Source organism: Pipistrellus hanaki, assembly GCF_964339955.1.
Source record: "Pipistrellus hanaki genome assembly, chromosome: 1".
Classification (NCBI taxonomy): domain Eukaryota; kingdom Metazoa; phylum Chordata; class Mammalia; order Chiroptera; family Vespertilionidae; genus Pipistrellus; species Pipistrellus hanaki.
The window spans coordinates 121,489,564-121,504,559 of record NC_140503.1 but is presented as its reverse complement, the minus strand read 5'-3'; the positions used below and the strand labels follow the sequence as shown (position 1 = coordinate 121,504,559).

At 35.9% G+C, this 14,996-nt stretch overlaps 1 protein-coding gene across 1 annotated transcript in view; it reads right to left on the bottom strand.

The window, feature by feature from the left end:
• Positions 1-14,996, bottom strand: part of PLXDC2 (plexin domain containing 2) — a 406,586-nt gene that overhangs the window by 88,017 nt on the left and 303,573 nt on the right. The window contains exons 7-9 of the mRNA XM_084868544.1: positions 14,738-14,837; positions 863-958; positions 563-644 (exon numbers count right to left, since the gene is read on the bottom strand). Coding sequence (XP_084724670.1) covers positions 563-644; positions 863-958; positions 14,738-14,837 — 278 coding nt within the window. The remainder of the gene's footprint in view (positions 1-562; positions 645-862; positions 959-14,737; positions 14,838-14,996) is intronic.

The following is a 14,996-nucleotide window of genomic DNA, read 5'->3' as shown; positions in this document are numbered from 1 at the left end:
CATGACAATCATAACCATCTTTGCCAAGTGAGGCAGCTTAAGTTTCAAAGTCGGTTAGTTACAGCACAGACCAAAGCCACCCATTGTACTGTAAAGGCCAGCTGATGTCACTCTCTTCCTCATCCTCACACTATGTATTTCATCTTGACTAGTAACCTTTCAGGAATTTACAGTATTTTTCTAAAAATAGTCATGTGCTTGAGAAGAAATTCTCCTTGTCATAGTAAAGATATCTAACATCATGCTCTCCGTAGAATATGGACCAAAAGCATCAATTTAAAGACTTTTCAATTGCAATCATCATCTATCTTAAGCCCCACAGAGATTACAAATGTATGTCAGATCTTATTGACATGACGATCTTCATAATTTTGAGCAAGCAGGTAAAGGAAAAACCAAAAATTTCCATGTGTAAGCATTTTCTTAATGCTGTGTGTTCATGGCATTTTTAGAAAGTATACATACGCATGATAATCAACACACCTGGCACAGTTAAAATTTAATGGAAAAGCAGAAGCAGCAAATCTTTTTAAAATTCATTTTTTGTATTATTTTTGTTTACCTTTGAAGTTTACTACACCAACTGCAGTTGAAGCCAATCTGAGAGGATACACAGGGGCCACAACCATTGAACTGGAGGCACGCTAGGAAACAGGAGAGAATGCAGTCATCAGACTAATTGGGAGGATGGAGAAATCAACAATAATGATGCCTCAGTCAACATAAAAATGAACCACCCATCCCTGTATTCATGCAAGATACCTGTCCGTGTCAAGCACCATGTTATTATTATTGGTGAATAGACCAGGTCATCAAACTTGTAAATCATTTCCCACTTAGTTATGTTCAGACATTAACTTACTGGGTAATGGGGTCATCTCCACAGCTGAAATGTTGGTAATTTTTGACATTTGTAACTCTACTCGGTGGTATTCATAAATTGTTCTTCTTCGAACATCTATAAAAACAAAAATGGGGGGAAATCAACTTTCCACATTTCTTTACCTATAAAACAAGTATTTTAATAGTGAATGTAGAATTATACTTTACTTTGTGCATTCTTAAAAATAAAGATTTAAAATAGCAATCCCTCTGAAGAGATTGATTATTAAAAAAAAATAACAACAATAACAACAACAACAACAACAACAACAACAACAACAAAACACCTAAAAATCATGTCCCCATGTTCCCAGAGGTTTTTTTTTTTTATCAATAAAGTTAAAAATGATGATTAGGGTCTCAGATATCTCACATTGATAGATGGGTTCCAATTAATTGTTACCCAGAGCTTACCTAAGACAATTTCTTGATGGATTCATTTTTTTAAAAGTATTTGAACATATGAAGTCAAGGAGGTAAGAAAACAGACACCATTTGACTGAAACTAATGATAAAGTAAGTCCTTTAAGAATAGATAGAACTTAATATTTTTTTTACAGCCTAAATGAAGTTGTTTTTTGCCAAAATAAGAATCGTAGTGCTTTAAAGATTTAGAATAAAGTCCTTTAATGAAAAGAAAAATGGAACTGAAACCATTATGAAATCAGTATTGCTCTTCATTAAATATATAGTATCACATCTAAGAAAGGTTAATAATACTTATATTGCATGCAGAAATTTATAATTGATCAGCAAATTCAGAAGTGTTCCTGAGGAGATTTGACAAGAATTTTAATAATTAAAAGTCAGATAAATGTAAGCAAGCATATTTTATAAAGTAATAAGCCTGTTTATAAAATATATTTAAAATACATTTTTAATAAAAGATCTGAGCCTTCTACTGGTAAGTCTGCCCGAGTCAGGTAAATTTCAACAGAAAAGCAATGTCATCAGCATTTTATTTAGCTTTTGGAATACTTGTAATGACTGAAATGCATTTCCAGAATACTGTCAGGCCTGTCAGGGATTACTTGGGATGACTTAAGTTATTTTTCAAGTATCACAACATCCAAGCTTGGGGAAGTAATATGTCACAATGGTTAATAGTATATGAGACTGTTAAACAGTGTGTTCACTTCAAATCTCTGTTTCACTTGGTATCTGTGTGATGTTGGGCTCCTTTGTAAGCCTCTTTGTGCCTCAGTTTCTCCATCTATAAAATAGAATAATAGTACCTACATTATTGAGTTGCTTTGAGAATTAAAATCCTATGTAGTAAACAGGAAATATGCTAATTGACTGCCATACCCTCAAAGATGGCAGCACCAGCCAATAATGAGAGAATATGCTAATTGACTGTCATGCCCTCATAAAGATAGTTGTGCCCACAGCCAATAAGAAGGGGCTATGCTAATTGCTGCCACACCATCAAAGATGGCAGCACCCACAGCCAATAAGGAGGGAATATTCTAATTGGCTTCCATACCCTCCAAGATGGCAGTGCCCCTGCAGCCACAAGATGGCGGTGCCCAGTCCCCTCAGCTGCCCCCCCTCCAGCTGCCCAGGGCCAGCCTGGCCCAGGCAAGCCTCAGATGGCAGCTGCCCAGTAGCCCAGAGCCACCCGAGGTCAGGTAACAGGGCTAGCAGAGGCTTGCACTGCAGGCAGTGGCAATAGCAGAGGTGTAATGTGGGTGTCACCTTCCCCTGATCACTGGGTTTCCATCTGTCCCTGAGGGCTCCCAGACTGTGATAGAGGGAAGGCTGGGCTGAGGGACTCCCCTTCCAGTGCATGAATTTTCATGCACTGGGCCTCTAGTGAGAAAATAAATGAAAAACTTAAAACAATCCTTTTCATGCCCTAACCAATTTGGCTCAGTGGACAGAGTGTCAGCCTGTGGACTGAAGAGTCCCTGGTTCAAGGGCATGTACCTTGGTTGCAGGCTAGATCCCCAAGTGGGTGTGGGAAGCAACTAATCGGTGTGTCTCTCTCATATTGATGTTACTCTCTGTCTCTTCCACTCTCTCTAAAAGTCAGTGGAAAAGTATCCGTGGATGTGGCTTAACAAACAAATAAATAAACTAATAAAACAATCCCTCTTACATGGCAAGTGCCCAATGGTGTCAGATATAATCTTTGTCTGTCTTCAGTATGGCAACCTGTACTGATTATATGTTGCATATAATGGTTTAAATTCTGTAGCTCTAACCTCAATGAAACTACACTAAGGCCCTGAAATTGGGCTTCTAAGAATTGTCTGCCATCTTACCTTAGAGAGAGTTCAATTTTGATTAAAGTCTACACACCCAACAATGATCTCCTTTAGGACATAAAGCAGAAATAGCGTGGTGCCTCAAGAGAGCCAGCTGGCTTTTAGTACAAGTGTTTAGGAAATGCGGATACATACACATCCAGGAGGGAAGTCAAACATCTGCTTACACCCTACTTCTCTCCACTCATATATTTCCACACATTTCTGATTATTCACTATGAAATTCTGTCCAGAGGAGCAAGAGGTTGGGTGTGATCCCCAAATGAACTCTTTTGGGGCTAGGAGTGATTCTAGAGCAACTCACTGAATGTATCTTCAGGTTTATCAGATTAGAAAACACCATCTAGAACCCTAATCCAATTGATTTCTTTTTGGTGTAAGTAAAAGATGCATATATGCATATATATATATATATATATATATATATATATATATATATATATATATATATATATATATATATGCTTTTCAAAGTATAAAATATATCGAACTTTAGAGAACATGCTGACTTCATGGTATTTAGTAAGGTTTCACATGGTACATGAGTCATGTCTTTTTCCTTTTTCTTTTTTAAAATCCTAACCCAAGGATATTTTCCCATTGATTTTTAGAGAGAGTGGAAGAGACGGGGAGAGAGAAATATCGATGTGAGAGAAACACATTGGCTGACTCCTGCTTGTATCCTGACCAGGGCCAGTTCCAGGGAGAAGCCCAAAAACTGAGATATATGCCCTTGATGGGAATCCAACTGGGGACCCTTCGGTCCACAGGCCGACACTCTACCCACTGAGCTAAACCAGGTAGGGATTTTTTTTTTCCTTTTAAGGCATATAAAACATTACTCAGCTTCTGCCTTTGTCTAAATAGGATATGGTCCTATATACTGCTTTGCCTTGTATCGTGTTAAACAATTTGCTCCTCAGAAATAAACAAATGACATGGCTTTGCCACTGAGATGAGGTTTTGAGTATTCATACTAAAGTTTGCACAGTATCTGTCATATTAGTCGATGCTTAAAATACTAGTTGTCTTTTCATTTCATATACTTTTTTTAATATATATATTTTATTAATTTTTTTACAGAGAGGAAGGGAGATGGATAGAGAGTTAGATACATCAATGAGAGAAACATTGATCAGCTGCCTCCTGCATACCTCCCATTAGGGATGTGCCCGCAACCAAGGTACATGCCCTTGACTGGAATCAAACCCGGGACCCTTGAGTCAGCAGGCCGACGTTCTATCCACTGAGCCAAACCAGTTTCGGTTCATATTATACTTTGAGGAGCTCAAACTACTAACGTAATGACTGGGAAACCTCAAGGAGTTAATTATTGATCATGCATATGGGTAAAGGGAAAGAGTTCTATCCCTGCTCAGATACCTCCAACTATGGGGAGGTGATTAACTTATCAAAACCAAAATTAATGAGAATAACTTTTATTTGATGGCCTGCCAATTAATGACAGCTTCCAAATGGTCATTTCTGTTGCATTTCAGAGATACCACTGTCAATGACAAGTAATTAGGAATCTATTTACTCGTAGCTCCTGCCAATGCTAGAAGCTTTCATTTGATTCCAGGAATGAATGTATTTAGCCCATGTGTTTTGTTTAGAAAGTCAGACAAAATAATGCACCAAACATTCAGTCACAGCTTCTACTCTTCCATACAACTTTACAAAATCAAGATTCACTGTAATGCCCATTAAGAGCTTTTAAAATTGAAAAAAAAGAAAAATAGATCTCTGAGCAGACTAACAGAGAATAAAGTTCAAGTTCAGAAATAAAAATCTTCAGGGAATGTGATTCAGAGTGTAACTGTTAAATGACATTCTTAGAAATTCTGAGCAATATCTGCCGGAGAAACAGAGTGATCATATGGAAACACTAGGAAACCTTTCCAATCAATAGTCACTCTAGTCAAAATAAACACATTTAATGAGTGCACTGTGACATGGTTAGCTATGATCAGTTTACTAACCTGCCTTGAAAGCTAACATTCACATAGAAAATGTCTGAGTAATTTCCTGAACTGGCTGATTCTTACATTTATATAAATATTATAACACTTTGTATTATCATGTAAATCATCTGCTAACATTTCCTTGTTTACGTGTTGCCAATGCTTAATGACTGGCCCTGAAGATTATTTCTTATTTTCCATTCTAGTTCCAACTGAGTCTTCCACACAATATAATTACTGAACACTTCAATGTAAATAGCATATATCCCACAATTACAATTTTATCCCCAGCATAAAGACTCAGGGGGGAAAACCACAACACAGACTCTTGAGAAAAGGGGTACACTGTTACAGCAATTATAAGCTTTCCACACAAAAATGCAGTGCATTAACAAAATTAGCTAGTTGTGGGTGTTAAAGCACCTACAAGTAGAAGATGCTTTTGCCCCAAACTTTTAAAAACTTTTATTTCCTCTATAGTTCTAATTCTATTAGGTGGCAATATAATTCAGCATTGGATAAGGCAACATAAAATGTAGGTGACTATGAAGTGCCCATCTCATGCTCTTAGATGTTCCTTCCTCTCATCATTTCCTCACTGCTTTCAGAGTTTCAGGGCACTGCTAAAGCCTAGTGGCCAGATTTTATGAGTTACTTGAGCATGCGTACAGAAAACCAGAAACTTTAAAAACAATCTTTGCTCTTGTTCTCCTTCCACATATATTTACTAACGGCTTAAACAAGATGCATGTCTTGAACTCCTGCAGAAATCACTTTGCCCAAGGATCAGGAAAGTAAGCAGTCAATGTGTTGAGCAGTGGGTTGGTGGGCTGTGGGCTGCAGGCCTGCCTGAAGCCCTGGCTCCCATTGGCTCAGGGACTCTTGCTCCAAGAGAAACAAAAATTGAGACTTTATTAAATAAAGTTGGATGAAGTGCAGTACAATTTATTTTAAAATCAAGGTTTTGAAAACCTTTTAGTGTTTAAATCACCCAGAAGCTTGGCACGTAGATAAGAAAATGAACCTATATTTTTAAGAAACTAAATTTCCTATAGCAAAATGCAATTGGAAAAATTAGCATGTGGACATGCTTATAAATGTAAGCAACCTATTAGTTAAAAATAGAAATATTCTGTGTTGTAGGGAAGTGTAAGTTAAAATAGAAATAATCATGTAAAAGGAAAAAAAATTAAGAAATAAATTTGAAGGCATATAAAAAGACAAAAGTAGAAATCTCCAAGGTCATAATTTAAAACAAAAATGGGCCGAAACAGGTTTGGCTCTGTAAGGGTCCCAGGTTAGGTTCGATTCTGGTCAGGGGCATGTACCTTGGTTGTGGGCACATCCCCAGTAGGGGGTGTGCAAGAGGCAGCTGATAGATAATTCTCTCTCATCGATGTTTCTAACTCTCTATATCTCTCTCTTCCTCTCTATAAAAAAATCAATAAAAATATATTAAAAAACAACAACAAAAATGGCAAATATCAATTTAAGAGAAAAATTCAGTTTAAATTATTTTTGATAATTGTCATGGTGACTTTCCTATGCCTTTCATAGCCTACCACAGAGTGTAGTTTTGCAAAGTTGAGCTCAATTCTTCTGAAAGGGTTTTTATTGGGCTAAATAAAATATTATGAAAGAAAAAATGTTCAGGTTTTTTCAAGATTATTTATTTCTTCCATAGTTTGTCAACTTTTCAAAAATTTTATTAATGCTAAGTAATTACAATGCATGTGTTCTACCACCAAATCAAAACTACAAATGATTTTCTATGGAGAAAATCTGTTATAATAGAATGCTTATACTAGTATTAAAAGTGGTATTATTTAATCATATTTAAAATTCAAAGGCCTTTTAAAAGGCAAAGATGTTAAAAGTATACTTATGTAAATATTATACTTGAAATTGAATATTTAATTTAAATATGTCTATGGTCCAAAAAAAATACTAGTTACATATATATCTTTAAATTTATTAAATCCAATAAATAGTTATATATTCCCCTGTCTCACTAGCCACATTTCAAGTACACAGTAGCTACATAGTGAGACCACACTGGACAGTTCAGATTTAGATGATTTCATCAGTACTGAAATGTCTATTGAACAAAGTACTAGTCTGTGCTATTATTGTTATTATTTTTTTATTTTAATTTTTGATAATTAAAGCTTAAGACATTTTGCATGGTAAAAAGCAAATCTATGTTTTCGTTTGTTGATTTTTTTTTCCGGTCTGTAAATATAATTTTGGTCAAGTTCTTTGGAAAACTGCTGCCTGGTTTGTAATCTTATATAGTGTCCATATATGGGGAACTATATATGTTATCATTCAAAGAGTGCACTGAACCTCTAAAACCTTTAAAAATATATATTTGCTTTCCAAATTAGTTGTCAGTTTCATTTTAAAAAATGCCAATGTTTTTTACTGAACTGTGAATAATAATAAGCAACAAAGCAAAGTCACATTGTAGTATGAACAAAGTCAAACATTTAAAAATATCTGATGCTGATGAGAAAGGTATTGATGTTTTAAAAAGATCCAGATAACATACTGCTGGTGAGAAGAATAAAGTGGAGTAGTATAAGGTTTTCAGAAATGGTATAACTGGTAGTAGAACCATTTCAAGTTAGGTCAGTTACTTTCCAGGTTAGTTTCTGGTATAAGAATCAGGCATGTGCTAAAGTAAATTTTACATTACTTTATACATATCTTTAATCAGTCCTCTATCGTAGAGCAATTTTGCCGATTCCAACTCTTGGCCACCATGGAGTACTACACGGCCATAAGAAATGATTAAATAGCATCATTTACAACAACATGGATGGACCTTAAAACATTATGCAAAGTGAAATACAGTAAGTCAAACAAAGAAAGCTAAGAACTATGATTGAACTCATATGTGGAATATAGAACTGAAACTTATGTACACAAGCAGCAGTGTGGTGGGTACCAAAGGGAGGGGAGGATGGGGAAGAAAAGGGTTCTAATATTAGGTGATAGGATATTTGACTTTGGGTGGTGGGCACATGGTTCTATATACAGATTTTGTAAATAAGTAATCCACACAGATAACCTATATGTTCATGTAGACTAATGTCACCCTAATAAAATTTACAATAATGAATAAATGAATAAATAAATGATATAGCCTTAGGTTTTCAAATAAAACAACTGCAAAGGCACAGTGGATTTTCTTGGTTTCTTGCTGAAAATGTTAGGCTTGTTTAGCTCAGAGGGTGGAAAAAAGGTGAGGCCTGATGGGGAGGTCAGTTCCTGAGAGATTACGATCAAAATTCAAAACATTACATCAGAGGAGAGAGAAACAAACAAGTATGAATAATACTAGCGAGAATTGTGTATTAATCCAAGAAGACCTCTGCACACTGTGTAAAAGAATCTGAAGGGACATAAGCCAAGGCTGAGAAAGAATTACTTAATGGGGCTGTTTAACAAAAATGATGGAAACTACACATGGCCTATGAATAGATGCCAATGTCAAAACTTTCTGGTAATCAAAGGAATGTTAGAGAAATAACATTGGCTTAGCAAATTTGAAAAGTTTAAAATCTATAATACCATCTGATAGCATTTGAGGAAATGGGCTGTTATAGAATGCTGGTCAGGGAGTACATGAATGCAGCCTTTATAGAAAGCAATGTGTCAAAGTACATAAAAAGCCATTGGCATTTAATGACTTTATACTCTTCTTTAAGTCAAATCTGTTGCAGTGACATTGTTTAATAAGACCATAGAAGCCTCAATAAGATCATATAAGCTTCTATGATACAAAATCTGTATATTGATTGCACTGCAAGTCCACCACCCAAAGTCAAATCATCTATTGTCACCATATATTAGGCCCTCTCAACCCCCTACTAACCCATCTACCCCCTTCCTTCTGATAACCACAACACTGTTGTCCGTGTCCATGAGCTTCAGTTTTATATCCTACATATGAGTGAAATCATATGGTTTTCAGCTTTTTCTGACTAGCTTATTTCAGTTAGCATAATATTCTCAAGGTCCATCTTGAGCTCTCAATTCTTTTACATTGATCTGTGTGTCTTTTTTTTTCTGCCAAAGCCATGCTATTTTTTTGTGGGTTTTTTTAATATATGTTTTTATTGATTTCAGAGGAAAGGAGAGAGAGAGTTAGAAACATCATTGATGAGAATCATTGATCAGATACCTCCAGCATGCCCCACACTGGGGATTGCATCTGCAACCAGGTCATTACCCTGTCAGGGAATCGAAGCATGACCTCCTGGTTCATAGATTAACATTCAACCACTGAGCCATGATGGCAGGGACATTGCCATGCTGTTCGGATCATTATAGCTCGGTAATATAATCTGAAGTCAAGTAGTATGATAACTCTGGTTTCATTTTTTTTTCTCAGGATTGCTTAGACTACTTGGGGTATTTTGTGGTTTTGCACAATCTAATTTTTTTCTCTATTTCTTTAAAAAATTACATTGGGATTCTAATAGCATTGAATTAAATCTATATATTTTTCTTTGGGTAATATGGCCATTTTAACCACGTTTATTTTTCCAACCCATAAAGAAATATACTTTGCTGTTTATTTTCTATTTGTTCATAATGCTTTATAGTTGTCAGGTCTATTACATTCTTTGTTAAGTTTATTCCTAGGTATTTTATTTATTCTTTTTGTTGCAATTGCAAAAGGAAATGTGTTTTTCATTTCTTTTGTGAAGTTTCATTTTGTATCCTGCAGCTTTATTGTATTTGTTTATTGTTTCTAATAGTTTATTGGTGGATTTACATATTCTTTTTTTAAGAATCACATATGTGCCAAAACTGGTTTTGCTCAGTGGTGAAGCGTCGGTCTGTGGACTGAGGGGTCTTGGGTTCGATTTCGGTCAAGGGCATGTGCATTGGTTGCGGGCACATCCCCAGTAGGGGGTGTGCAGGAGGCAGTTGGTCAATGTTTCTCTCTCATCGATGTTTCTAGCTCTCTATCTCTCCACCTTCCTCTCTGTAAAAAATTAATAAAATATATTTTTTAAAAAGAATCACATATGTGTAAAAATTAAAAACATGGATGTCTAGTACTGTTTTATTAATAATTAACACAAAAATCAACCTACATGGCAAGCCAGTATTGAGACAGGTCACATAAATTATGAAATAAAGAAATTTGTTGCAGCTACTAATGACCACATTTTAGAGAGGAACTTAGCAATGTAGAAACAAAAAAATGTGTTGTATAAATTATGGGAAACACAGGTATTTATAGCATAATGCCACTTTTATTAGTGTGCATGTGTGTGTGTGTGTGTGTGTGTGTATACTGTAAACAAAATATTAGAAGCAGACAGATTTAAACATTGATTGCTATCCTTTCGCAGTAATAGATTTATAAGCAATTTAAATTTTCTTCTTTGTGTTTTGTGTTACTTTACAAATTCCTCTGAATTAATACGCACTATGCTTAAAATCATAAATGTTTTTATACTCATATTTTTGTAATAAGTAACCAAAGCCATTGCATGCAGACCTTTTTTTCATCCCTGTACCTGTGGAGAATGAATCCACTGATCTCTGTGGTTGTTTCAATCTCTAATTTTCTATAAAACAGTTTATGTAAAACAAAAGGTAATGCAGAGATGGGTACACACAGACAACAAGAAAGCAAGTAAATAAAATATGTCATAGTCAGAAAGAATGAGTTTCATTGAAAGGAAGTCAAGGTGTTTTTTAGTGGAAATCCCCTGTGGACACACTCAGGGAGCCCTTGGCCAAGGTGTGGTCATCCTAGCATCACTGTCTTTTTAATTTAATAATGAGAATTGATGATGACTAGGGATTAGTGCAAATATGTGTACTGCTTACACTGTGCCAGGTACTACATGCTATAGACACATTTTATTTTGTATTAAAAGAAATTAAATAAAATGCCTGAGGTCTCATGACCAGTAATCACACTTACAACGTTCCTTATGCTTTCTGGATTTTTAATTAAATTTATTTTTTTTTAAATATAAGGGTTAATTTCACCATAGACTTTTTTTTTTCTTTCATTTTTTTGAAGAAGCCAAGGAATTTCCATTGTAACCTCAGAACTCCTTACTCATTTACTAACAATGCCTGAATCCCTTTGATATTTTAAACTATCAGATCACCTGACCTTTTTGGAAAGATAAAGGCTACCTTAATTCATTATACTTGGAAGTTACATTGAAATCATTTACCATTTGGAAGCTTTTAAAAATGGAACAACACCTTTTTTTGTTGTTGTTTATGATATTATGAGAAAGGGGTGGGGGAATCTTCATATATAAATAAATTAAGCTTGCCTTATAGATTTTTGAATGCCTTACCAAACCTTTACCAAATCTGATTAAAATGATATAGCAACTGTGGTTCCACTGGGAAAAATTGTTCTCAAGATTGTAACTCGTATTTCCATGTTGCTGTGGCTAGATTAAGCCAAGGATCTAGGTTCTATATCCTATGTAACCAAAATGAGTAAAAGAACAGAAATTGATCTTATGAGAACCAGGTCCTATGAAATGCACCATGAAATGCAGAAGAAATGAAACTGCCTATTACCTAGGATAATGATCAGTTTTTCCCTAAGTTTACTCAGGAGAAGAAAAAGAGGTAACAGAGATGAATAATTTAAATTCCCTATGAGGAAGACTCCTAAAAATATGGCTGTTAAATAAGGGAGCAGAACTTTGAACAGGACTTAAAATACTTATGTAAATTCTGATTGCACAAATAAGTAACAAACAGATCTCTAGGAATCATCTTATTTTCTCAGGAAAAATAATACCTGCAAAACTTGTATTACACTAATCATGGGTTAGACTAATCTCTGCTGCAAACAAGTACACTATGTTTTTGTGTGTGTTGTTTGTTTTGTTTTTTTAACTGAGACTACAATGCAACCATATCTCTCTCCTTATACAGAAGTTCATGTAACAGACACTGTTATACTTTATCAATGTGGGAACAGATTTCAGAGGAGATTTAACAGTGTTATATTCCCCAAAAGATTTTAAAGTAGGACACATCTATTCCAGTATTGTTGCTGAAATATGGTCCCATCTAATGGCAGGTATAAGTGGATTAGAAACTCAGAACTTTCATCACTTTTTTTGGTTAATTTCTCAGTGAAGTCAACAAAAAATGTGAATGTTGCTCCAGCGTCAGCTTGCCTGAGAGAAGCTTTTCTCTGAATGCAAAGCTTGAGTAACTTTTTTAGATGAATGCCGAGTCCCAAACTTGAGACATAATATGCTCTCAAAATTCATGAGTCTTGCCAATTTGTTCAATAACATTTATATTTGGGAAGGATAGTTTTTACCCAAAAGCATAATGGTTAACTTATTATAACAAGGAATGCAAAACTGCATTTGGGGACAAATTAATAACTTATTTAAGTACAATTTTATCATGTCTAGGTCCTCACACAAACTTGAGTACTAAAATATTAAAATTGTAAAATTTTTTTTTGTACTTTAGAGGGTCATTTTCTCTAAACTATATTACATCAGAACATGGTGACCTCAGATGGCTTTTGAAGAAGTTTCAAATAAAATTCTTTCTGGGGTGAAAAGAAACCACAAAAATACTAAAACTAGTGTTTCCTTTTACTCGCTCAGTAATGGACTCAAGTCACTCTTACCCTCTGACAGAAAGGACATGAGGACAGTCCTCCTCCAACAGGACTTAATGTTGGCTTTCCCGGACTCAGCTTCTGACTTAAGAGTTCAGGCAGAATGTCTCTCCATTGCCTCCATGTGCTGATACATCCTTGCTTTGTGCACAGTACAGTTTTGTTTCTGGAAAATCTGCCTTGATTTGACAGTTCCCTTGAATACCACCTCCCACAAGTTCTGAGCTAACATGGAGAAGCTGCCACAATTCATGCTCTTTCCTACACAGAACTGCCATATATGAATGTCATTCTAAACTCTAATTATAAAATAAACCCTATGATGTTTTCAACAAACCCACTGCTCTGAGAAATCTAATTTCCACTCCATTTACTTTATACTAGTGAGAGATAGCATAATTAAAGAGAATCAGCTTTCTTAAAACCAAACAACATAGATGCATGTGATAATTTAAGTCTACCACTATCTATAATAATAAAAGCATAATATGCTAATTAGACCAGATGTCCTTCTGGATATCCTTCCAGACAACCTTCTGGACTAAGCAAGGGCTGTGAGGGAAGCTCGGGGCCTGGTTGCTTCCTGGCAGCTGGAGGTAAGCCTGGGTCCCGGATGCCAGAGGGAAGCCAATGCAGGCAGCCAGGGGAAGGAAGGCCTACTCTTGCACAACTTTCATGCACCAGGCCTCTAGTCCTATGATAAAAGGGTAATATGCAAATTGAATCTAATGGCGGAATGACCAGAACGACCACTCAACCAGTCACTATGAGGCACACTGACCGCCTCTCAGTCCCTTTCCCTGGCCAGAAGGTTCCCATTATCAGATGGTGAACAGGGAACCAAGGGTGGGGGTGGAGAATGCAGGCTCCACAAGGCCAAGGCCCCTGCCCTGCCAGTTGCCCCACACACAGAGGGTAACCCATGGTGGGGGTGGGCCCAGTGAGCAGGCAGGAATGGCCAACCTCTCAGTCTGAAAACTCCCCCGGCCCCCCCCTTGCCAGAAGGCTCTAATCGGCCAATGGCTACTGGGGAACCAGGAGTGGGTGGTGGCAGGGGACAGGCTGGCTGCAGGTAGCTGGGAAGATGGTCCTGATCGCAGGCCAGGCCTAGGGTCTGTACCCATGCACAAATTTGTGTGCCAGGCCTCTAGTCATAAAATAAAATAAAAGAACTTTAAATAAAAGGAAAAGAAATGACCTAATCTTGAGATGTATTTTATTATCATCTCTTGTTTTATATAATCACATCTAGGACACAGACAAACAAGCAGATACCTTCAGTATGAACATACCCAAGCATCCCTGAGGGCTGTTCTTGAAATAGAGGAGATTTAAAAAACAGAAGCTTTCATATGATGGCTAGTTACAGGATCAGACTACTACAAATAGCACTTACAGTTTGAACTCCTAATATTATGAACAACTGCCCAAAATAGCACATATGTTTTAATTCTACAAAATGCAAATTGACTAGATAGGCAAAACTAATTTAGAAGAGAAAATATGTGTCTCCTCTAATAGATATAATTCCATCAAAATTTTTATTTACCTAAATTTATATTTTTTCTTTCACCTTCCTTTAGACTCTCAAGCAGTTTTATATAAACATGTTAAACATGAAATGACAAAGCTTCTCTTTTGCTGGTAAATGTACACCTATCATATACCTTTTAGTCAAACAATGTCTTTCTTTAATGTCTTTCTGATTATTAATAAAAGAAATATATCTGCACAACCACACTAAGCATACCAAAGAATTCAAAATACACATGCTTGTCTTGGCTATTTAATTTTACTTTACCTAAATTATATACATATATAGAGAGCCTCAATAAAAGTTATAGACCAAACAGTATAATTAACAAGTAGCACTTATTCTATTGTTCAAAGAGTTAACATCTGCCCGAATCAATTTCCTTTACATTTACCCCCACTGCAGGTTCAGACTTTGCAATTACCCTTCTTCTACATACTGGGAATTTGTTGGATCCTGTGGACAACGACAAATGCATCAGACAGCCCCACTTTCACCGGGTGATTGGTTGAACTTATCTGCGTGACCAAAACAGGAATCTGAAAAAGCAAAAGCAGATTGCTATGTGTTAGACTTTAATTTCACCTTGCTTAATGGATAAAGTCAGGTGATGGAGATGAAGAACTAAAGAGAGAACAACTGGAACCCAAGTCTAAATATGACAAACATTCCTAATATTTACAGTTTAAAAAATAAGG